Source organism: Watersipora subatra, chromosome 7 (genome assembly GCF_963576615.1).
Source record: "Watersipora subatra chromosome 7, tzWatSuba1.1, whole genome shotgun sequence".
NCBI classification, from domain to species: Eukaryota; Metazoa; Bryozoa; class Gymnolaemata; order Cheilostomatida; family Watersiporidae; genus Watersipora; species Watersipora subatra.
In genome coordinates this window covers 26890244-26915931 of record NC_088714.1, presented here as the reverse complement: position 1 = coordinate 26915931, position 25688 = coordinate 26890244, and the positions used below count along the sequence as shown (strand labels likewise).

At 35.5% G+C, this 25688-nt stretch overlaps 2 protein-coding genes across 5 annotated transcripts; both read right to left on the bottom strand.

The window, feature by feature from the left end:
* Positions 1–1486: 1486 nt before the first annotated feature.
* On the bottom strand, positions 1487–18055 carry LOC137399964 (solute carrier family 52, riboflavin transporter, member 3-like). 4 transcript variants are annotated; one of them, XM_068086239.1, is made up of 6 exons: positions 17986–18055; positions 9973–10088; positions 9444–9670; positions 4391–5012; positions 2441–2630; positions 1487–2129 (listed from the first exon to the last, which is right to left on the bottom strand). In XM_068086239.1, exons 1-6 carry the CDS (start codon positions 18019–18021, stop codon positions 1914–1916), a joined length of 1407 nt encoding a protein of 468 aa, XP_067942340.1. In that variant the 5' UTR covers positions 18022–18055; the 3' UTR covers positions 1487–1913. The 4 variants fall into 4 exon arrangements, with proteins under 4 accessions (XP_067942340.1, XP_067942341.1, XP_067942344.1 ...); XM_068086240.1 differs by lacking the exon at positions 17986–18055 and adding an exon at positions 14793–14819; XM_068086243.1 differs by lacking the exon at positions 17986–18055 and adding an exon at positions 10488–10513.
* Positions 18056–19700: 1645 nt separating this feature from the next.
* Positions 19701–25226, bottom strand: LOC137400303 (solute carrier family 52, riboflavin transporter, member 3-like). Its single transcript, XM_068086631.1, has 5 exons — positions 25132–25226; positions 24594–24820; positions 23144–23765; positions 20582–20771; positions 19701–19999 (listed from the first exon to the last, which is right to left on the bottom strand). Exons 1-5 carry the CDS (start codon positions 25224–25226, stop codon positions 19799–19801), a joined length of 1335 nt encoding a protein of 444 aa, XP_067942732.1. The 3' UTR covers positions 19701–19798.
* Between the last annotated feature and the right edge of the window lie 462 nt (positions 25227–25688).

The following is a 25688-nucleotide window of genomic DNA, read 5'->3' as shown; positions in this document are numbered from 1 at the left end:
CTGTTATCAATATTATGATTAGTGGCACCTCTCTCTGCAAAGATGTCATCTGTTGGAGAGAAAGCGCTTAGGCGGCCTTTTCTTTGGCCTTTCGATGTTAGTCTGAGTAGCTTGAGGGTGACGGTGATAAACCTGCAAACGAGCCCTCGTCCTGAAATCTTCAAAGTTTGAAACAGCAAACCATTTGAAAGCACTGAAATTGCAGTATTTTTTCATATAATGATTGCAATGTAAATGAATTAACTGCTGTACTGTAATTTTATTTTAGGCAGCTGATGAGAGCAAGAAAGAACTCAATTTGACTATTCAGTCTCTGTTTGCTGGGGTTTAAATTGAGGTAAATGTCCTTCAGGCTCTGGCTTAGTGACTTATTGGCAAAACATTCATAGTGTTAATGGTTCTCAAAGATCATACTGTTGTATTTATATATACATGTAATATATATATATATATATATATATCTATATATATATATATGTATATATATGTTATATATATATGTACATATAGCGTATATGTTGGGACATTACAATGGACAATCAATGCATTACATTGTGAATGAATTGTAATTACTATGTCATTATAGTATTATACATAGCTGGTTATTTATGGAATAAATACATATTAAATTTACTTGCTTAATGTATAATTCAAGGATAATACTTTTGCTATAATAGCTCTCTATACATATATACTTGGGATGTCTTTTACCAATTCATTGTAACTCAGTACTGGAATAAAGAACATTACAGTGAGAACACAACAGTATATATTATATATAGTATATTATATATATACATATACAGCGTATATATTGTATATAGGTTATATTATATATATGCATATATAATTTTTTTAGTCCAACCGCATCTGATGAGTGCATCGCACAAAACAAATTTGTAGCCCTATTACTAAAAGTTTACTTTATTCTTAATATTTTCTTCTAATATTTCATACTCCACTAATTATATTTTAGGTTTTTAGTGTAGAGTTTTCTTTTGATATGCTTCTGCACCTGCTTTTAGTTACTATACATAAAAATATGTATATATATATATATATGGTTATATATTATACATAATATATAATAAACCCGTATATAATACATATATATGTAAAATATTATATATTATATATGTAATATATACATTCTATATAATATATATGTATATGTATACATGTATATACATCTATATATATACTAGAGTGTTGGAATGGGTTAATGTTACTTATCTTTCTTCCAGATTGATGTTTTTCTTTGGGGTCACGACAGGTCTGTTTCGTGCTTTCGTGCTATATATATATATAGATATATATATAACCATATATATATATATATATATATATATATATATATTTAACCATGTATATATATATATACCTGTATATATATATATATATATATATATATACATATAATAAGTACGTTGATGATTGAATGTTTTTATACTGATTTTTTTATTGTCGAAAGTTGAAAATAGGTCTTTGCTAGTGGTATCCAAAACTCATTTGACATACTCCAATTAGAATAGAACCAGTCATTCTTCGAACTCTATCTTATAGCTAAATCGGTGAACTCACTGAAAAGTTGAACTTTTGAAATATGAAAGAACTAGTTGAAAGAACAAATAGATCATATGGACTATGTCAGGAAAACATTATCATGAAACACTTATAGAATGTTGCAGTTAATTAAATATATTTGTATTGTGAATAAGCAGATATTTAGTATCTAGTGCTACCACTGTTGAAAAGATAAAAGTATTAGTAACTGTAGTTGTTACCATGGTTACAATCAATCATTATTGAAATATCCCAAAGACTTAAAAAAGTAGAAAAACAGTTTTTATTTTTATACATCTAAAACTGGCTGTATAAAAATGCCATAAAACATGAGTACAGTGAAGTCTTGCTCAGGCAGCCAAGGTTGAACATTGCGGGGCAGAGCTGTAAAGTTGAAATACAGTGGTAAGAAGCAAGGCTAAGACTGCACCAACTAATGAGCCGATCTGGGTGAATATGCCAAGCCATAGAAGACCTGAATGGCCTCGGTCACTTTGCTTCACCAGATTGGATATAAGCAATTTTAGGTAGGAGACAGTGCCAATAAACATCATCCAAATCAACACCTGCAACAATATGTCAGTGAAATAAATGACATCCAAACCAACACTTGCAATGACATGTCAGTTCAGTAACTGTAAGTACAGAATTAATTTCTACATATTCTTTGTTTCTATTTTGTTGTTCAAATAAGTTTCAACTGCTTTGTTTTTAGCACACCAGGTTATGCGTTTCAGACAACCTAAATAACTAGTAACCTAAGACTTTAACCAAGATCTGCATTTTAGGTATACAAGGATTTAAGTATGCGCTTGAATATGTATTTCGGAAAACTAATTATGTATAAGTGTATTTTGTTTTATATCTTTCCACTTACCATAGCGATGGCAGCGGTCTGTCCTTGCAACGGTGGTACAGGACTGAAGCTAGCCAGTACTATTATATAGGCAGCGCTGGCAGTCACTATAGAAGTCAGCACTCCGATCACAACAGACCTTTTCGACATTCCGAAGAATCCAAGGAAACATGCTAATGGGTCAGATAGAATGGCCAACTTTAGTCCCATGCTAAAATAAATTATCATACGCTTATCTATATTATATTATCTATTTATATATATTATATATAAATCTCAGTGTTTGTCTTTTGTTTGTTTGTTGTTTGTCTGTCTGGTTATAGCAATAAAGTTTTAGGAATGAAAAATCCGCGTTGCACTGGATTTGAACTCATAACCTTTGCATGTGCAACCTCTGTGTGAACGCAAATATTCTATTCATGAAGCCAAGCTGCAAGATTGCTACACAATGTAATAATTGTGGTCAAGAATGACCACAATTATTACATAGGTTAATATATGCATGCTTTAAAAACTTATGAAAATGCTATTGGTTAGTACTAGCACGCTTGAAAATCATGATTGCATGGGAGATCATTATGTGTAACGTAACGATTATTAAGCTGGCTTTAGACATAGCTCTTCTTATAGTAAAGATTTAGATTTGCCTAAGTTACTCAAACTTACTTTATTGAGTAACTATCTTACTACCCATGCAACACCGGACATTCAGCTAATGTTAATAAAAAGGCCCTTGTTCTGAAAAAGAAACAAAGTGTGATGAGGCAATTCTTACATAAGAACACTCCGAGACATCCAAGAACACCGAGGCATTCATTAAATAGCTGTTAGTTACAGCTTTGCTTTGTGCCAAATTTATATAAAAAGTAACAAGGGACAATAAGTTATTTGGCATAGACCCATATTAATTTTTTGTACTGAATACATTTTGAAAGTAATTGATGATTTGGTTTGCATTATCTTGGTCCAAAGAAAACTTTTTAAAACTGACTTGGGAGTCTTACTAGTTAGTCTTACTGTCTATGTTCCTTTAGTGATGTTACTCAAATATTTACATTGATTCGTGTTATTGTTAATTTGAACTGATTCTAGAACTTTCTAAATCTGATACAGCCAAACCTCTACTTATATATAATCATCTCTGCATGCAAATAATGTAACTTGCTTTATAAACTTTCAGCAAATACCCCCAAGCACGACATTGGAAGTTTTTTGAAACATTGTAATCTTGTAGGTAAAAGTACAAAACTGGTAGTAATTAAAAATCAGGTGTTGAAATAATTAGAAATATAAATTAAATTAATACATATCTAGTGTAAGTTAAAGCAAGAGTTGTTATATATTTCTATCATTCTACTATCTTACTTAAATCACGCATTGCTGGGTCTAAAGCAATTTAGGTGTATCTTAAAGGAACAAAACTCTTTTCTAATTATTATTATTTCATTAATTTAGTTTTTAAATTTAGCTCATTTTATAGGTTTATATAAATTATTCTTCTCTATTCTGTATATAAATATCTGAAATATATAGGTTAATAATAATATGAAGAATGAAATAAACTAAATACAGCGTAATCTCCTGAAATATTTGGTTGGACATGATGGTTCAGGTATTTGCTTTGTGTATTCAAGTTTGACTGCATCTACATATGCTTTGGCTTGATATTATTTGATTCATAATTTCAGTAATAGTCAACAAGATGTTTTAATGGTAATTATTTTAGAATCAATGACATCTGCCCAAAGGTATTTAAAATGACTTTGAAGTTGTTCCCACCTATAGTTTTGCCAATAAATCGACCGGAAAAACTTGTTTTAGCACTTTTGCGGTAGCGCTTGATGCAATGTGATTTTTATTGCTGATGTGCTGCCAAGACTGAAATACATTGTAACTTGTTAAAAATACAGTTGGGCTTCTTCTACTGTAGCATACCAGCTGTAGAGTTACAATATATGTAGTTACCCTTACCTGTAGTATATTTGTCCATACGGCAGTAAAGAATATATCTGTATTGAAGGCAGGAATCCATTGGACAGGGCACAGATGAAAGCCATTATGCTAAGCAGAGCAGAGAATTGTGAAAAGCTCAGGGACACCTGGTCAAGTTTGTTGACTGTCGGATTACTGGAGTCATCAGAATCGACCAACTCACTGTGAGGTTCTGGTAAGTCCACCGTTTTATGATACGTTACTGCATGAGAAGGGCATTTTTGGTCGATCCGTTCACCTTTACAAAACTGTGAATAACGAAGGATGGAAAAGGCGACAAACGACGTAACCAACATAACGAACAGTGTCAAAAAGAAATCTTGCATTGTAAACAACAATTCGGCATATTTAGGTTGAAGGTTGGAGTTGTCGGTTCTATTTATGGTACTATTCACCAAAACGCATGTGTATTCGCCAGAGCCTTGTATAAAAGCAAAGATGGCTGGGAGTAATCCACTCATGCCAGCTCCTACATATAAAGCTGTCATATAGACAGGTTTGAAGTGTGCAAGAAAGGGCAGAAATGTGACGGATGAAGTGCAATTGACCAGCGAGAGTAAAAATACAAGAGTGAGAAGGACGGTGCTGTGCTCCACCCCATCTACAATAAAGAATGGTGGTTTACTTGTGCTACATAAGCAACTCACTGAGCAGAAAGCTAGATATACAGCCACTAAAGCTAGATGTACATATGTGGCATGAAGAGTTATATGTGTATTTAGCCTTAGCTCATATGAACCAATTCATTTCTATTTGGTTAGATTAAATGAAACTTGAAAAGATAGGTAATAAGGATATGGATGAGTATCCTAAATTAGTAAGCTTACAGGTTTGTGATATAAAGTTTAATTCAAACGATATACTATAGCTATCAGTACAATGCAAGCTATCATTTAACATAGCAGGTACACTACTAACCCTAACAGCAGGTGTGTCACACCCCATCCTATGTCACATATCTTGAACTCATTCTATAGTAATATTTCCTCAGTGGCTATGGCAGCATATCAGCGGTGACTGAAAGCTACTGCAGCTGCGTAGTACGGTGTCAGTTTGTACTCAGATGATAATAGATTGGTCAATAACGTTAGTGAAAGTAGTGCTATCATTCTCAACTTATAAGATGCTGTCTACTATTAGACTCCAGTAGAGAGCGGAGAGAGTTGAATTTGGTGACAAGCTGGAGGCAGTAGCTAGAATGCAGGAAGTTGATGGGCTTATTATAGCTTTTCGCTATTAATTTTGGCTGGAGATGTCTTTTTCATTTGTAAGGGTGCTGTGAGAAATCACATGGTGTGCCGATACAGAACAGCTGATACAGTAACTATCGTAAAGCCTCTATATGAATGCTATGGTGCTCTATTTCTTGCAACCTTTCCCTCGCAGTGGTGGTCAAATAAAGGTGGCGTTCAATTAGAGGTTATACGGTATCCCCACAATTATTGATCAAGGCTAGGTGGTGGTTGATTGGCAATGTGTTAGAGTGACAGGCCACCAAGCAAATAATTTTGGATGAATCCCACTGAAAGAAAATTCTTCAGCTTGATCTTTATTTGTGGCTTTGGATGGGTATGACTCTTATTATAGTAAAGATTGTCTTAGAATACGAGAAGAGGCTTTAGTAATATAGTAAAGGCATTGTGTGAACAGTCGTGGTACAGTATGCCCCCTATAACATAAATTCCAGATAACGTAAACAAGTTATGCAAAAGTTTTTGCTTCGTATAATGTAGAAAATTTCATATAACGTAAAGTGCCAAGTCGGGCAAGTTCTCAAATTAGATTTGAATGATAACATATATATCTGGTCACACTTGTGAGAGAAAGAACGATACATACAGCTTCCACGACATTTTAGTTCGTCGTGATAGATTGTCAGATGTGTCAACAAAACAGAGAATAGGTAGCAGCGCTATTGCTCATAAATACTTAAAGACGATTGATTGGTACAGGTGTTACAGTGTCGGTTTACCAAAATGAATGTGCGAGTTAGGGTATCGCCAAAAGGCATCTTTTATCCTAACCTTGACCCCTGGATACAAATAGTTGACGAATGGGTAGATATCACTCTTTTCATAGGGAAATCAATTTTTTGGTTTTGCTGTATTGTACACATATATAATGATTGTATTAGTTTTACTTGACAGAATAGGCTTTGCTGCCTCAAAAAAATAAACAAGTTGTTATAAATAGACGTCGAAGATGTTGTTTTCTATAAAAACTTTTGATTTATTTTATCAGTATCGTCGTTTATCCGATAAGGACGTCGTTTTGTTCAGGCACTTAAGGCTACTTCTTGGACACTTCGGTTTCTTCAAATAAGATGTGAATGTTTTACAAGTTTTGAGTTAGCATTTTGTCAGCCTTATAAGGTAAATGATGAAGAATCAGCAAGTCAGTATCGACAGCGAAACCAGATATTCTAGTACCAGGTGATGGTAAAACTTAAAACCATTTCTCCAATTCGAGGCACTAACCCTCTTACTGAATAATTATCAGGTGACCATTGATATATAAAAATCTAACTGCAATTGAGTGTTGGAGTGCAGCAGTTGCAGTTAGAGTTTTGGGCAGCATAGTAACCATGTTAAAAAATTTAAAGAGACTTTTAATGAGCTACATAATCCATTTTCTAAAATATCGATCTTGATAAAATGTAAAGTTGGTTTATGACAAAGTGGAACTTTTTCTATCCTATTCATGGTAACAGGTAATAATATGTAATGTAATACCCGTAACAGGCACACAAACAGTGGTTCACAGTTGGTAGCCGTGTGTGTATGCCAATTGTTAGACAATATTTATTGTTTTACTGCAGGCTTTGGCACAATCACGTTGATTTTTTAGAACTGACTTTCTTTTGCGAACAATTTTTTTTTGAGGAGTCAACTTTATAAGTTGTATCGATCTATTTTCCGTTGTAGCAACTTTAGTCTGGTGTATCAATTTTTTCTCAACCAGTTTTGTGTCTTATTTCTGTCGGAAACGCAACAAGTTAATGTGTATGTGTGTTAAAATAATGAAACAAGATTGTTAAAAATGCTCATTAGGTTCAGTGAGAGTCTAGCTTTACATGCTACCTTAAACTAGAATCCTAGTAACTTATTCACAAACTCAACAGTGTTTTTTGCACAAATGAGAGAATGAGCTATTGGCCTACCAGCATCACTGGACTAGCTTGCTATTTCTCAAATATCACAAAAGGAAAACCATTCACAAAAATTGTTTTAGTCACATGATCCCATGTATACATATGATGTGGAAAGCCCTGAACCTGCATCAAAACTATTTGATCCTGCTATAGAAAAATTTGACCTTTGTGGTTTAGGTGAAACATTAGGACTGTATGCAAAAACACAGACAGAAATATGATGTAGTCTGAGTGATAGAAATAGTGGCTCACGCAACTGGGATATGAATGGTGTCAGTGAGCTTGTAGCAAACCTTAACTCAGTGTTGGCAGCACAGCAACAGTGACACTTTTAGACTAGTGCTGAAAACTGCTAATTTTATAGAAGTAGACTTGGGTGTAAGTCTGGTGTAAGTTCCTGTAACTCTAGCGGTAATGTTACAGCGATCGACTTGGCTGATCATCGACTAACAGACAGCAAGCACTTTTGAATTTTTCAATTATTATAAATTGTTATCCATTATTATCACTTATCACTAATGCACTACCACCCTGGCAGTCTAGTGTTCCGTCGGAGATCACCAGGTATAATAAGTGACTGCACACTTATATGGAGTTGTGCTAAGGTGGCTGATTGGTGCAGGTATTACTGTGTTAGTCTACCAAGCTGGAGCTTCTGTGTTCAAATTTGATTGAAAGCATTTTTTCCTACCTTTTTAAGTGTGACTTTGAACAGCTATTACTATAGTAAAGTTTTTTCTTGTTCTACATTTTGACGAACTAATAGCAGTTTCTCGATGAAGGTCCATGTGACAGCATAGTGTAATTGATATGGCAGCACACTGAGCATTCCTGAAGTTAATGTCTTCTCAATTCTCTTTCATGTCAATATTTATCTGTAGGTTATGAAAGTAATTTGATGGCTTGTAATAGTAATTACGCAGTTTTATAGTTTAATAGTGGACAGCATGAGGAGCCAGTGAAGGCGTGTAGCTATCATCAGTAACATTATTCTCTGTTGCAGAGCTGTAAATATCGGGTAGGCTTGTATGTATTGAAACATGGTTATCTGCAGCAAGTGTTTGGCAAAAACATGACTATCTGCAACTAGTTTAGAAAAACATGCTTACCCACAGCAAGTATTGAGCAGAAACATGGCTATCTATAGCAACTATTGGACAAACATGTAGTTATCTGCAGTAAGCTTTGATCAGAAACGTTGTTGCCTACAGCAAAGATAAACATGCGGTTATTTGTAGCAAGTGGTATATAAACATGCGGTTAGCTGTAGCAAGTGGTATATAACCATGCGATTATTTGTAGCTAGTGGCATATAAACATGCGGTTATCTGTAGCAAGTGGTATATAAACATGTGGTTATCTGTAGCAAATGGTATATAAACATGTTATTATCTGTAGCAAGTGGTATACAAACATGCGGTTATCTGTAGCAAGTGGTATACAAACATGCGGTTATCTGTTGCAAGTGGTATATAGACGTGCGGTTATCTGCAGCAAGCTTTGATCAGAAACGTTGCTGCCTACAGCAAAGATAAACATGCGGTTATTTGTAGCAAGTGGTATATAAACATGCGGTTAGCTGTAGCAAGTGGTATATAACCATGCGGTTATTTGTAGCTAGTGGTATACAAACATGTGGTTATATGTAGCAAGTGGTATATAACCATGTAATTGTATGTAGCAAGTGGTGTATAAACATGCGGTTATCTGTAGCAAGTGGTGGATAAATATATAGCATGAGCGGTAAGTGGCATTATTGCATTAAATATATTGCGCAGGTAAAAGCATTACTTATAAGCACATGCATGGGAGACGAAACAAATTACACGCTTTCTAATTATCTAAATAAAAATATAGCTTTTGATATCACAAATCACTCACCTATATACGATGTAGTGTCCCAGTAGAATGAGAGAAGCAAAGCGGATAACGCTCCAACACCCACTATAATGAAGATAACCGAAGTTTCGAAGGCATTTTTCCTTTTACTGTTATCACCTTTGTACTTTTTGAGTAAAAACACTGAGATGCTGTAGAAAAGTGGACCGATGTTCGCAGCTTGAATAATAACAATAATATAGGTTGGCAGGTTCCAACCTTCTGGTAACCTAAAACATAACATTGATATAGACAAAGGGTTTCACCACTTTCATACTAAAAGAATGAGATATGAAACTGCACACTTTGACCGTATATGGTAAGTGCGTGCAACTCCCTTTGCACTACCTGTTTGAATAATTGATTCACCTGCATCAGTAAAGTTAGTTGCCGATCTACCTTCACTCACCTCTGTTTAGTTAGTTATAACTGCACACCAACCTCAGCACCTATCTCAGGTCTGTGAGTTACAGATTCACACACTAATCTCATACCAAATCAATAACAGTGAATGGTGAGTTTTCACACTAACCTTTGTACCAGCAGTGTCACTTCCACCCACAAGCCGTTCACATTTATCCAAGATGACCAGCCAAACACGATGAACAAGAGAGAAACAGAGAATGTCTTCCAATTCATCATCTCTGTCTGTAAAGATCAAGCAGAAATTCTATACTAGCTATCATGTAAGTCATTAACGCTTGCTAGCGTCTGTAACTGCGCATAGATCACAATTCGCTTAGCAAAAATGTATCCAATTACATTGTGTCCTGGAGAAACTGCATATCAAATGCCTGCTAATCATAGTTCCTGGACATGTCTTCGATACACATGCAGTCAAATAAGGGGATGATCAGTATTTTAGCTACAGTAGACACTCCTATAACATAAACTTCCTACAACGTAATTCCACATGAAATATAGTAATGTTTAACATAAACATTCCCGAAACAGATTTTTTGCGTTGTAGGAGCCTCTACTGTAGTACCTCAAAATATACTATAAGTATATATATCTTTTCTTGTAGTAGCGCCTCTACTGTAGTACCTCAAAAAGGCTTTTGCCTAATTGGCTTAAGATGATTTCAAATTAGCTATGTAATAGTCAGAAATTTAATTCTTTATATAGACGATATATACATTATATATCTTATAGTATATAAAATATACTATAAGTATATATATTTTTTCTTGTAGGAGCCTCTACTGTAGTACCTCCAAAAGGCTTTTGCCTAATTGGCTTGATATGATTTCAAATTAGCTATGTAATAGCAAGAAAAGTAACTTTTTATATAGACTATATACATATATATCTTATAGTATACAAAATATACTATAAGTATATGTATTTTATACTATATAAAATATAATATAAAATATACTAGAAATATAGATATGTTTTATATCTACTACTGAGCAGGGGTTATATTACTGATGACTAGCTGTATAGGATGTGATGATTTTACAACACTTGTCAAAACAAATTAGCATATGGTTGAATTAGGATTTTAGCAAAAACATCATTCTGTGCAATTCTGGCAGTGAGCCAACCTGAAGCTAACGTTTTTGTATCATTTAGAGAGCATCTCGTAGTAGATGATAAAAAACATTACGAGCTAATATTTTAGATAGCTTCTGATGTAAGTCAAGTTCAGTGTACATCTATGTCAGCTGGCCAAAAATACAATTATCACTTGAGATCTGGGTGCTGTGGTGACATCTCAATCAGGACTTCTACTCAACATATATGACGTCCTCTAGTACCCTGGCAGTCCCGTGCACCATGGAAGACCATGATGTCTAATGAATATATCCACAATTATTCCATAACACTGTGAGGTGGTTTTGTGGTGTAGTTGGTAGTGTGAGGGGGTAGTGTGCCTGGCTGCAAAGCTGAGTATCTGAGTTTAATTCCTATACGATGCTTTTTTTCTTAACTTTAATTGTGCCTTTGAATAGACAAACAGACAGACAGACATGACACTTATTATAGTAAAGATTATAGCAAAGACTAATACTCAGACAGTCTCTTGTGGAGTGAGAGATCACCAGATGTGTCAATAGAGCACAGAGAATAAATATATGTATATGCAAAATAGCTCCACCACCCTGGGTGGTGAATGACTGGAGCGGTTGCTCGAGTGTCTAACTTCCATTCTAACTGCTGTGAGTTTATACCACGTTCAATGCAATGTTTTTCCCCTAACTCGAACTATGGCTTCAGACAGACAGACAGACAGACTTGGCTGTTCTTATTATAGTAAAAATTAGTTTTAAAGTTTTTTAAAAGGTAAATTCATGTTTCTGTAGCATCATCACAAGCATTAGACCATCTTGGTCACTCATAAGCTGTGCTGACAATAATAGCCTAGCGCCTGGCACTTACTGATCTTATGCTGTCGTAAATAACTGACCCTTCAAGAAATCACATGCATATTAGTAAACTGCTATATGTAATTATTAGGACACACATGTTTATCCTATGAGCATTTAATTTTGGCACAACAGAAGCGATCTTTAGTATAATAAAGTTGTCAAAGCCACAGTTGGAGGTTAAAAAAATATCGCATCACACGAGACTCCAGCTCACAACATTCACCTGGACAGGCCAACACTCTAACACCAGTGTCAATCAGCCATCCTAAGCTGTTTCAGAATAATTGTGCACATATTTATTATCTTTACTTTATCAGCACACCTCACAAACTATCACAACACACTAGACTGCCAGGGTACTAGTCATTACTATAATAAGAGCTGTGTCTGTCTGTCCGTCTGTCTGTCCATCTATCTGTTCGTCTGTTTGTCCGTCCATCTGTCCGTCTGTGTGTCTGAAGCTACAGTTGGAGGTTGAGAAAAAGATTACATCTTACAGGGTTCAAACCCACAACAATACAACTTCACCGACTTGCACACTACTCCTTAGATTTATTGTGCACCTACTTATTCTCTGTGCATGATTGAAGCCCCTGATGATCTCTCACAGCACACTAGACTACTAGGGTGCTGATTAGGTAGATATTTTGGCGCTAGGCATTGTAGAGTGCAATCATCTTAATACATAAGACTTAAGAGCTTTAAGGTTTCAGTAAATGACCTTGAACTTGAACACATCTAATTGATAATCCATAAGTATGAACATGTATGACGTACTCTTGTATTTGCAGATTACCTTTTCAAATTACAAGAAAAGTAATTTTATTGCAATTTGTAATATTTAAAAGCAATTGAGTACTAAATTGTATATGCATGATTGCATCTATGTAATACTTCATTAATCACTAAAGGTTCATGGTAGAATTGAACATTCATTACAACTCAGTGGCGGTATAGTACCTAAACTAACATCTTCAATTTCCTTATTTAGAGAATATGGTTAACACACAATTGGAGCATAACAAGAGATCCACAGATAGCAGCTTTAGTATATATATACACAATATAGAGCTTGATTTATATAAGTATTACGTTATTACAATATTCTCATGTAATGTCTTGTTCCCCCAATAAGTAGAGGTATGCCATAAATTTAGAGCTGATTATCTGCATAAAGTGGAAGATTTATCATGTGTCCATAAATTTAGAGGTACTTGATTTCCTGTATAAAGTGAAAGAAGAATCATGTGTCCATAAATTTAGAGGTACTTGATTCTCTGTATAAAGTGAAAGAATTATCATGTGTCCATAGATTTAGAGTTGTCTGTCACCCTTTTACGAATATGTGACAAACGCTGTAAGTACTCTCTTCATGACTCACTAATGACTCCAATAAAACATTTTCAGCATAGAAACGAGTTTGTTTTAAAGAAAGCGTCCGCTTATCGTAAAGTACCAACATTAGACTATTAATAAAGATATCAGGTCACGGCTTTTATCGAGGCTTCTCCTCGCATGCCCACAGTTAGCAGTTTATACTTGACTTGTTCCTCACGTACCATCACGTATCGTTGTCTACTCCCATCAAAATAAAGACTACCGTATTTTTCCTAAAATTGCGAGAAATACACAGCTAGAATCTAAATGTTTTACGGGTACTCCGTCACATACCCCCAGCATGTAGGAAATCTGAAAGCACCCTTTTTGATAAACTCTATTATTCCACACACCTCAGCCTAATCTCTGCTGCTTTGTAAGAATACAGACTAATTTTCATATGACAATGGGCAATATTTATGACATACCATCGGCTAATAAAAACATAGGGTATGTCGATAGCAAGTTCACTTCCTCTGTTGCAAATTGGATTTTTATCTTATCAATATGCAAGCAGTTCAAAGTAATCCATTAGGCTTTTGTCCACTCGACGTGTGATTCGTTGTGCAGAACTGCCTGCACTATAAAAATAACAGCTACCAGAGCCACTATTAAATTTCAAGCTAGCTGTGTAAATAATATAAAACTATTTTTACAACAAATGCTAGGTGTTTCGGGAAATATACCTTAATTTATTTTTTATTGCAAAAATATATAATTATTATTACTTTTTTTTCGGTCGCTGATACATTGGTTCTTTAAATTTGATTGCAAAAAAGAGGACATGCGGTTTCCATAAAGCTGTTTTACACACTGTTTTACTTCAATTGTTTTCTCACAGCTCTCACTAGGGGCTGTCCTGCTGAGATGGGACAACTCTCAACTGTCCTGCTGAGATGAGCACCAGCATCAGAAGGCTATGCTATGGCATCTTTAAGAAGCAGATCAACTTGATATGATATACGTGTAACAACTGCAAACACTTCTAGAGCAATCTTGCATTCAAGCAAGTTACTAGCACGAGCAAAGGTGCCAAAATTTGGCAGGAGACGATTCTCAATAGCCATCTGGTTTTCCAAAAATGACTATTGAGTATGTGATAGAGATAGATCATTGCAGCCCACAAAAATGAACTGCACTCAAGACTGTGAACTTTTCCGTGAAGATCATTAAACAATAAATAGTTAAATACAGAATGAAAGATTTTGAACATAATGTAGTCTCAATACCTACATATCCATCGCTTCAACGAGTGTCCCTTACTTGGTACTGAGTGCATGAAGTGTGCTAAGAACAAAGTTAGGTTACTCATCAAAAAAGATATTTCAAACTTACTAATGAGCTAGGCTAATTTCTCTCCAATTTAATTAAAACATTGTAAATCATTTAAGCAGTTTTTTAACAAATTGCTTGAAAAATTTACTTAGCTCTATTTGCAAAAACTAAAAACTATAATACATTTACCACTTACATAAGAACTTATAATAAAATAAAAAATACAATTCATGGATATTTAACGCGATGAATTAGATGCATTAGTGGAAAAATATTATCAGTCAAATTTGTTTTACTTGAAGTTTATATCTTTACCTGTGGACACCTGTGGACACCTGTTGCAGCTTGTTAAATGTCTTGAATAAGAGATTTGTGAAAGTCGACTAGGCAGAGTAAGTATGCTATGTGAGCTGGTAAAACTATGCGGTGTACTATAAAGGGTAGATATAGAGAATGTGGAGCGAAGATCTGGCAGTATGATTTCGTTTGCTCACTCAAGTGCAGCTAAATCAGTCATGAGAATGTGCATAAAAACTTATTGTTGATTTGATAACATCATTTGATTTAACATTGTTTATTTATGAGGTTTATACAATGTTTTAAAGATAGGTAAACCTTTGTAAGGAGTTACTTAGTCAAATTCAAATGTAAATGTTTTCATTAATAATTAATTCTAATTTAACCAAATAAACTTTTACATTGATATGTATAGTTTTCAAATTGAAAGAAGGCACCTGACAAATAGGAAGGCCATGACTTCTGTTCAAAGTTGTTATGAAACGCGATCTCAAAGACTTTAACATCAATCCCTTCTGATTGACCGTCCTCTCCAAAGATCGTGGCAACTGGAGATCAAGACTTCATGATACCGACGGCAACCTGGAGGGTTTGTGGCAAAAGCGTCCGAGGCACCATAGATGTGAATGAATACTGATGCCAAGCATTTTCACTTATGACAGATGCACAGAGGCATGTCAGATGCATGCAGGCACACATTTTTCAAACATGGCTTCCTCAGCAGATATTTGAACCATCAATTCATCTAAAAATTCTGTTGGTACAAAAATGAGCTTTCGAGGAGTTCGATCTTTTTGTAATCCGTGTTTACAATTTTTCTAAACTATCACTTGCAACTGGAGGGGTGACTCTTCCTGGAATTTTAGATTTCAGCAAGATGAAATACTTTTACTTAAACATTCTAGTAAAAGTCTGCAAAAAATTCGGTGATTTGGCGGAGGGCATGCAGCATAAGCCCGTGAAGTTTGGATGAAATTTGTCAAAAAATCTAGAAACGCCAAGCTTCATTATTTCATTAGCAAATTGATATAAGGGAAATAAAATAGACTTGATTCTCTCAAAGTAAATCAAACTCTGTGAAGTTTTACATAAGAACTCAATGAGCGCTCGCAATAAACAGCAAAACATACTGCAAAGGATTACAAATATTAAGTAGCATTTAAATAATTTAGATGCGTGTTTAATTGCTGATTATTGTTGTTATAGTTTAAATAAATGAGTACATTTTTATGCTGCCTTTGTTTTTATTCTTTTTATCCTGCCTGTCGATCCCAGTTCTTTTTCCACTCTCCATTATCTCTCTTGCGTACTTCTTGCTCTATACTGAAACACTTACCACCAGTTTAGGTTATTCTAAAACATCCATACACCTTTTGCATTTGTTGTTGTTACCTGAGTAGCTAACCATCATTTTTAGACTAGCTGTTAATGTGTTAAAGCTTAGAGTCAGCAGGTCACCTCTGGCTTGCTTACTAACAAACTCCTGCAAGGTGCAAACAACTCCTTTTAGGTTGTCAAACCTTGAAGTAGTTTAAGGAGTTCTCAAACCTAAAACGAGTTCATCTAAACAAGGTTTAGGTAATCTCTGTAAATGACAGATTTATCAGAGGTATATTTATTTTTCATTTATTATTGCTATTTATTTATAAGTGCTTTGCATTGTGGGTCAGATCATCTTAGTTTGTTTTTCTAATGTAATGACGTAGCGCTATCATTTTCTTTTGTCTGCTTTGGTGACTGGGAAGCCATTCTCACAATCTTACGTATGCAAAAATATCATGCAGGAGCGACTTGGCTGCCTAATAACTTAAAGAGAAAAAACCTACGGCCTTCCAATCACGCATGAGTCTAACCTAGTTCATCCATTCAGCTAGCCAAAAAATGATAATTGCACGCATGGCACGATTATCCATCGTATGTCTAGTTGAACTGTTTTATCAACAAAACACAACACAGCATAATTATATTAATCATAAAAACTACATAATTTATTCTATTTTATGATATGATATTGCAATTAAAAGGCTCTGCAAGCTTAAATACATTGTGTATTCACTAATTAATAGCAGTTAGCAGTAAGCTAGGCTATACCAGAGCTTTTTTAATTTTCAACCAGATAGTCTTCAGTTTAAGAGACTGGTTCTCAGGAACCAGAGAGAGTTTTGTAATGAAGTACCTTTAGCAACATGGCTGAAAGCACTGCGCATAGGTGTGTTAAGTCTGGATGAACGCAACCAAAAATGTTGAAACACGTAGCATTTATGTGGACTAACACACACAATAACAAACTGGCATTTATTATTAGCGATAACTAACTAGCTCGTGATTGTTGTTTCCTTCGGTCGAGGAACTTGTTATTTACATGTATAAGTTCAAGTCAATCACCGCATTATGATCATCAATTAATCTTATTTAATCAGATTGGTGATTGATTCATACTGCAACACACATTCAGCTTTGGAATACATTCAACGGAAAAAGATCAAACTTATATTGCAGCATCGCAAAAGAATTTTGTTTTGAGAATACAAAACAATAACTATATAACAGCTGGTCATTAATCATATATTGATTGGGTTAGTCAAAGCTTACTATCAGAAAACACTTTTAACTTTGAATTGTATCTTATAGAAGCAATCAACCCATCAATGCAGTAATGGATAAACAATTTACTAGATGAAACTGTTCTCAAAACACGCAAACAAAGAAATGAGGAGAGTTACAAAGGATTTACAGCAGAAATTACCAGGGACTTTGAGACATAAAGACCAGGCTTGTGGTCAATTAATAATACGGATTAATTATCAAATTATCATCAATTATTATCAATAATTATAAATTAGCAATTTAATTTAAAGCCAAACTTTTCAGTATGTTAATTCAAAATTTAGTGATTTATGCAGTTTTCTCTGCAAATAATTTATTAATTAAATTATCAATGCAGATCTTTTCAAATGCTTATTTTGTAATTTAATGAGTAATTTAGCCTATGGCAAAAATTAAATCACTAATCCAATTATAAATGTGCCTATTTGGAAAAGTTACTTGATAATTTAATTACTATCAAGTTCATAAATTTAATTATTAATCCAGATTTAAACTACCAAGTGATTATCATTTTTTAATTGATTTGCAATTTCTGCCATCACCCCAACCCTGATAGAGACAATTTTAAAAGTGAAAGCAGTATGAAAACAAGCCTTCAGTAAAGATTTGCTTACTGTCTGTCTAAGTTTTTGGCAGCACCTTTGAGACATGTTTGTCTGTCTGTCTGTCTGTATGTTTGTCTCTACTTGCTCGATCCAATTTGTGTTGAGCACATTAAATGCAAAAACACGTGCCATGAACAATTACGCATGAACACGAACACATTGAGACACGCACCAGGCGGGAAATGACAGCTGAGTGAATCAAACATAATTAAGCTAAACAGATACTACGGTTCAAACGCAATCTTTTAACAGGTTAATTACAGTAATGGCAATCTCACTTAGCAACCTTAGTTTGCTAGAACACGAGCAAACTAAGGTTCGCTATTGTTTTAGCAATTTGAAATAATCCTAAAATTGGATACAGTTTAGCTCATTTGCTGTTTAAGCACAATTAATGTTTACTGTTTATTCATTAAAAAGCAAAAAGTGAGCTTTTTACAATAGTACTGGACAGTCAACTCCTAATTCTCTAGACTTTCAATTGTCTGGACAATGTCTGAGTAAAGACGATTGTCCATGTATGTTTGAAGAATGACAACTTTGACCAATCGGTGACTTGCGCGAGAAATGACACGAGAACACGCAAGTTTCTCACTAGAGTGTTGTACCGCAATTTTTGCTTGTCATTCTTACTGCTATTAATATTATACAGTACCCCATTGCAGATAGACCTAGAATCTATTCTCTCGTGTATACTGTATATGCATATTGTACCATAATTTAGCCTAGAAGTGTATGTGTGCGTCTGTGTGAGAAACAATATAGGCTGTTTAATGTACTGTACTGTACTCAACTTCCAATGTCTGGACAAGGCCCAGTTTGTATGAGTCTGAAAAAATGAGGGCTGTCTGCACCAGTGGGGTTGTATTCACCACACTCATCTACTCGCGCCTGAACTAAAAGTGGAATTGAGCTAAAAAAACTTGTTCATTCCAGTATATATGTATATATGTACATATATATATATTATATATATATATAAAAGTTATATTTATACACATTAGTAAAAAGAGAGCTCAATGTTTTAAGTAAAAACAGGGCTGATATAAAACTATGTGTACTAAAAAACTACAAGTTTAGTTAAAACAATATATATATATATATATATATATATATATATATATATATATATATATATATATATATATATATATATATATATATATATATATATATATATATATATATATATATATATATATATATATATATATACATACATACATACATACATACATACATACATACATACATACATACATACATATAAATTGTTTCCTCACCCGGTTAACCCATATGGGGGGTAATTTCTGCTCTAACTCGGGTCTCCTACCAGACACCTGGGAGTTTGAGCACTCGCCTCAAGATCTTAGCTGTTCCCAATAGCGCGCTTTTCTGCAACTCATTTGAGTTGATATATACATATATCATATAAATATATATATGATTCACATATATCAGTCCCCATATATCAGATATATATATATATATATATATATATATATATATATATATATATATATATATATATATATATGATGCACCGGAGACCATTTTCATATACCTGAGACCACATATATAAATAAATGTATATATATACTGCGCCAAACCCTTGGACTATTATGTAATGGAAGGTTTAGTTGACCCACCAAAATCTAGTCAAATAAATTTATTATTTATAGTTATTAACTGATAATATATGCTTATAAAAAGTTAGTCAGTATTATTAGGAATCACAGTGTTATGAATCTACCAGGCACAAATAAGAAAAAAGTTCATACAAAAATAGTCTTACAGGAGGAAAGTAACTAACTCCGCCCCTCTAGCACTGCGAGGCGGAGTTAAAGAGTTGAAATACAGTGGTAAGAAGCAGGGCTAGGATTGCACCAACTAATGAGCCTATCTGGGTAAATATGCCAAGCCATAGAAGACCTGAGTGGCCTCGGTCGCTTTGCTTTACCAGGTTTGAAATAAGCAACCTGAGGTAGGCCACTGTGCCAGCGAATAACATCCAAACAAGCACCTGCAATACCATATAATTCGATAAATAGCAGTCAAACTAGTACCTGCAACAACATGTCAGTCCTATAAAAAGCATTCAAACCAGTTCTTGCAACATGTCAGTTCAATGAAAAGCAGTCAGACCAGCACCTGCAACAACATTTTCCTCAAGAAAAAGCATTCAAACTAGTATTGGTAGCAGAGTGTCCAGCAACTGTAGCAATGGAATGAAGATTGATTAAATGTTTGGCTCATTGGACTTGCTAGCAATAAGTTTCAGAAGTTTATCATCTCAGAATACCAGAGGGAATTTTTACGTTTACCATATTTAAAATAATATATTCATACGGCCGATATTCAAAATTTTATTTTAAATATCAGTGATATGAATTTCAGGTAACCCATCATATAAGTAGCCTAGAATCTTAATTTAACAAGGTACGTAATTCAGGCAACCCATCATACAAGTAGCCTCAGAATCTTAGCATACCATGGTACGTATTTCAGGCAACCCATCATAATTATAAATAGCCTAGAATCTTAACACCTTAGACGAATCACCACATATAGGTAAGTGTTTCTGCTGTCAAATCTGGATGCTTACCATAGCGACAGCTGCAACCTGTCCTTGCAATGGTGGTACAGGACTGAAGCTAGCCACTACAATTATATAGGCAGCACTGGCAGCCACTATAGAAGTCAGCACTCCGATCACAACAAAACTTTTTGACATAATAAAGAATCCAAGGAAACAGCATAAAGGGTTAGACAGGGCGGCCAACTTCAGTCCAACACTAAAATGAACAAATATTTGACTATATTAGTAGACAAAAGGGCAAACATAAAATATGACAAGAATATTGCTACGTACTGACCTCCAACCATTACATACTTTAGACTAATAGCGATACATGGAGAGCTTGGAAGGACAAATCCATCATACTGGCTCACTGTTATCATATAGTGTGATTATGAAATCTGAATAACGAGATTAGACAACTCCTACATGATTACAGTCATGCATCATACTGGGTGAGTGAAGATAGAGAGCTTAGTGGGTCAATTTTCACACTCTGACACTAGCGCATCTAGTGGATTGATTGTGACATAAATAAACAACTCCCTCATGATGATAATCGAGCATCATATGGCAAAAAGTACAAATTGAAAGCATGGTAGGGCAATTCTCACATAAATAGATAGTGAGGTAGAACAATCCCCTCACACTGACTTGTTTGTAGCATATAGTGATTGTGATGCATACATTGCGAGATTAGACAACTCCCACATTGGAATAATCGTGCATCATACATAATGAGTAAAATTGGAGAGCATAATAGTCAATTCTATATACTGATACTTGTACATCATATAGCGTGATTGTTATACATAAATGACGGGGGTAGACAAATCCCACATACCAATAATAGCTAGTCCATCATGCAGTGAGTGAAAATAAAGAAAATAAGAGCCAATTATATATACTGATACTCATGCATCATATGGAGTGACTGTGACACATAAATAGCGAGGTTAGACAACTCCCGCATTATAATAGTCACGCATCATGCATGATGAGTGAAAATTGAGAGCATAGTATGTCAGTTTTCATAAGATGATGCTAGTGCATCATATGAAGTAGTGATGGCAAATAGATAGTCAGGTAGAACAATTCCAAAATTTGAGCATCCATTTAGAGTGAGTGACACGCGCAGAACTAGGCAGGCCAAATATTTTTGTGCAATCAGTGTTCATCAGTGGGTAACGATTACCTATCTCATTGTGCTATAAAAAATCAAACTAGTCGATGCACTCTTAGCAAGCCAAAGTATGTTCTTATCTTGCTTCAAATCAAATAACAAATCACGGAAATGTGTGGAAACAGGTTTCCATCAATCTCATCAGAGTAATTTGTTTCATTGCTCTGGTATACCTACACATAGCAGTCTTTATCATATCCATATCAAATGACACCAGCTAAGTCTGAGTAAAAGTGCTCGGTGCAGAATGTAGACATTCAATAAAGCACAAAAAATTATTATCACTAGTACTCTGGTACTCTGGTGTGCCGCGAGAGTTGGTCAGGTGAGTCAATGAACCACGGAGAATAGTATATGCACAACACATAAATCTGAAAGCTGGAGGGTGAAGGATTGGTGACTGGAGGGTGAATGATTGGTGACTGGAGGATGAAGGTTTGGTGACTAGAGGGTGAATGGTTGGTGACTGGAGGGTGGATGGTTGGTGACTGGAGGGTGAATGATTGGTGAATGGAGGGTGAATGATTGGTGACTGGAGGGTGAATGATTGGTGAATGGAGGGTAAATGGAAGGTGAATGATTGGTGACTGGAGGGTAAACGATTGGCGACTAAAAGGTAAATGATTGGTGACTGGAGGTTGAATAATTGGTGACTGGAGGATGAAGGTTTGGTGACTGGAGGGTGAATGATTGTTGACTGGAGGGTGAATGATTGGTGACTGAAAGCTGAATGATTGGTGACTGGAAAGTGAATGATTGGTGACTGGAAGGTGAATGATTGGTGAATGGAAGGTGAATGGTTGGTGACTGGAGGGTGAATGATTGGTGACTGGAGGGTGAATGAATGGTGAATGGAAGGTGAATGGTTGGTGACTGGAGGGTGAATGATTAGTGACTGGAGGGTGAATGATTGGTGAATGGAGGGTGAATGGAAGGTGAATGGTTGGTGACTGGAGGGTGAAGGATTGGTGACTGGAGGGTGAATGGTTGGTGGCTGGAGGGTGGATGGTTGGTGACTGGAGAGTGAATGATTGGTGACTGGAGGGTGAATGATTGGTGACTGGAGGGTGAATGATTGGTGAATGGAAAGTGAATTGTTGGTGACTGGAGGGTGAATGATTGGCGACTGGAGGGTAAATGATTGGTGACTGAAGGGTGAATGATTGGTGACTGGAAGGTGAATGTTGCGTGCTCAAATCTTGTATGATGCAATCTTTTTTCTCAACATTCAACTGTGGCTACGTACAGACTGACACGACTCTCTCTTCAACCAACGTGTCAGCAATCAAGGGACTTGGCCAAGAAACATAACTATGTGATCTTAAAATTATTTAAATGCTGATCTCAAGCAGCTCTATATATTTTATATACATGTACATGTGTATTTACTCTCTCCATACATTTACCTGTAGTAGGTTTGTCCATACGGCAGTAGAGAATATATCTGTACTGAAAGCAAAAATCCATTGGACAGGGCACAGATGAAAGCCATTATGCTGAGTAAGGCATAGAATTTTGGGAAGCTCAGTGAATTCTGATCAAGGTGGCTGACAATCGGAGCAAAGGAGTCATCAGAGTAAACTGTCTCCCTTTGAGGTTCTGAAGAGTTCCCCGTCTTGTGATAGCCGACAATCTGACGGTACTGCAGCCGATCGACCCGCTCATCTTTACAAAACTGTGAGTAACGAAGGACGGCAAAAGCAACTAACGACATTATCAACATTATAAATAACATCAAAAAAAAATCTTGCAAGGTAAATAGCAAGTCGTCATATTTAAGATGAAGGTTGGAGTTGTCTGTTCCATTTTCTGTGCTATTCACTAACACGCATGTATATTCACCAGAGCCTTGTATAAAAGCAATGGCAGTAGGGAGTAATCCACTCATCCCTTCGCCTACATAAAAGGCTGTCATGTAGGCAGGTTTAAAGTGGGCAAGAAAAGGCAGGAATGTGACGGATGAAGTACAATCGACCAGAGAGAGTAAGAATACAAGGGAGAGTAGAACGGTACTGTGCTCCACCCCGCCTGCAACAAGAAATCATAGACTATATGTGCTAACTGAAAACAGAAATTTAACATCTATAAAAACATGCCTAATTGCACCATAGACATACATGTTACACATTCAACATAGGCAAACAAACCTATACCACGGATGTTTTATACAACATAGACATGCGTACCTACGCAGTAAACATTTATATTGTAACATTTAACATGTAACAAAAGTAGAAAGATTAGACATATGTGAGGAGATGATAAATAAGGAATGGAGTCTATATGTAGTCTTTGACATCTCAGACATCTCACCAGTATAATATGTGTGCCCTGAGATATCTGAGATACATCACCTTTATAAGATGTAGTGCCCTGGGATATCTGAGAAATTGCTCCTATATAAGATGTGGTACCCTGGGATACCTGAGACACCTCACCTATATTATATGTAGTGCCCTGGGATATCTGGGACACCTCATCTTTATAAGATGTAGTACCCTGGGATATCTGAGACATCTCACCTATATAATACGTAGTGTCCTGGGATATCTGAGACACCTCACCTATATAATATTTAGTACCTTGGAATATCTGGGATACCTTACCTACATAATATGATGTGCCTTGAGATATCTGAGATGCCTGGACACCTCACCGTAGTAGCCTGGGATATCTGAGATGTCTCACCTACATGAGATGTAGTACCCTGAGATATCTGAGATACATCACCTATATAAGATGTAGTACCCTGGGATATCTGAGACACCTCACCTATATAATATTTAGTGCCTTGGGATATCTGAGACATTTCACCTATATAATATGTAGTACCCTGGAATATCTGAGATACCTCACCTATATAGGATGTAGTGCTCCAGAAGAATGAAAGAAACAGGGTGGATAAAGCTCCAATGACGATTATAATGAATATAACTGCAGTTTCCAACCCATTGCTCTGTGTACGGGTATCACCCTGGGATTTTTTGAGAAGGAAGACAGAGATGGTATAGAGGAGTGGACCAATATTTGCAGTTTGGATAATAACAGTGATATAGGTCGGCAGATTCCAACCTTCTGGTAACCTAAAACAGAAAGATCACTTCACGTACTAAAACTAAAATTGATGCCTCTTTATTGTGTATGATAGTTCCAAAGCCTCTGCTTCAAGTGCAGCTAGTGCAAACAAAACCTCATCTCTTTGGATCCACCCATTTGGTGTTAAGTCTAATAGGTCCATGTATCCTACCTGCCCTACAATGAGGTAGATCCACACACCCACCTTTGCACGAGATAGTTTAGTAAACGGTTCACCCATCCAAGTCCGCATCATGCGTACGAGAGATAAGTTCACACACCAATTTCTCTACCAGGAATGACGAGATTTTGTACATACCTTTGTACTAGCAGTGACAGTTCCACCCACAACCCGTTCACATCAATCCAAGATGACCAGCCAAAAACCATAAACAAGAGAGATACAGTAAACATTTTCCCATCCATCTTTTCCTCTTGGAAATAAAAAGGGAAAATGTTGCAAGCAATGATTTACACCAGCAATCAAGAAACTTTTTCAAACGCGAGCTCAACTCAATTGTAACAAGAAATGCATTTTGATAATTACCTTTGAGAATCTATTGACAAAATTGACTGGTCAAATCTTTCTTTCCCTGAAATGAATTTAACTTCACTGTAATGCAGGTTTCCGGCAACGTACTTTGCTATAACCAAGCTATAACTAACGCTAACCTGTGCTTATATAACTGGTGTGTTTTTCTAAGATGCTTTGCCAATGTTGTGAACCATTGTTCAAAACATTGGCAAAACAATATATGACTTGCCAAAAACATTATGTAGCAAAAAACATCATGTAGTGCTGCTTTTTGCAAGAGTGGCAGCATATCACATTGAACAAGCTTAAAGTAAATAACGCATCAAAGGAAGGGATGTTGT

Bases quoted from the DNA above. Each gene is read 5' to 3' on its own strand.
- LOC137399964 (XM_068086239.1), bottom strand. From the start codon at position 18,021: ATGTCTCAAAGGTGCTGCCAAAAACTTAGACAGACA. The intron at 2,631-4,390 runs GTAAGGGTAACT...AATTTATTTTAG, and splicing joins TATGGACAAATATACTACAG to CATGGGACTAAAGTTGGCCA. The intron at 2,130-2,440 runs GTAAGTGGAAAG...ATATTGTTGCAG, and splicing joins AGACCGCTGCCATCGCTATG to GTGTTGATTTGGATGATGTT.
- LOC137400303 (XM_068086631.1), bottom strand. From the start codon at position 25,226: ATGTTTACTGTATCTCTCTTGTTTATGGTTTTTGGCTGGTCATCTTGG. The intron at 24,821-25,131 runs GTATGTACAAAA...TTTCTGTTTTAG, and splicing joins CTGTCACTGCTAGTACAAAG to GTTACCAGAAGGTTGGAATC. The intron at 20,772-23,143 runs GTAAATGTATGG...TGTTCATTTTAG, and splicing joins TATGGACAAACCTACTACAG to TGTTGGACTGAAGTTGGCCG.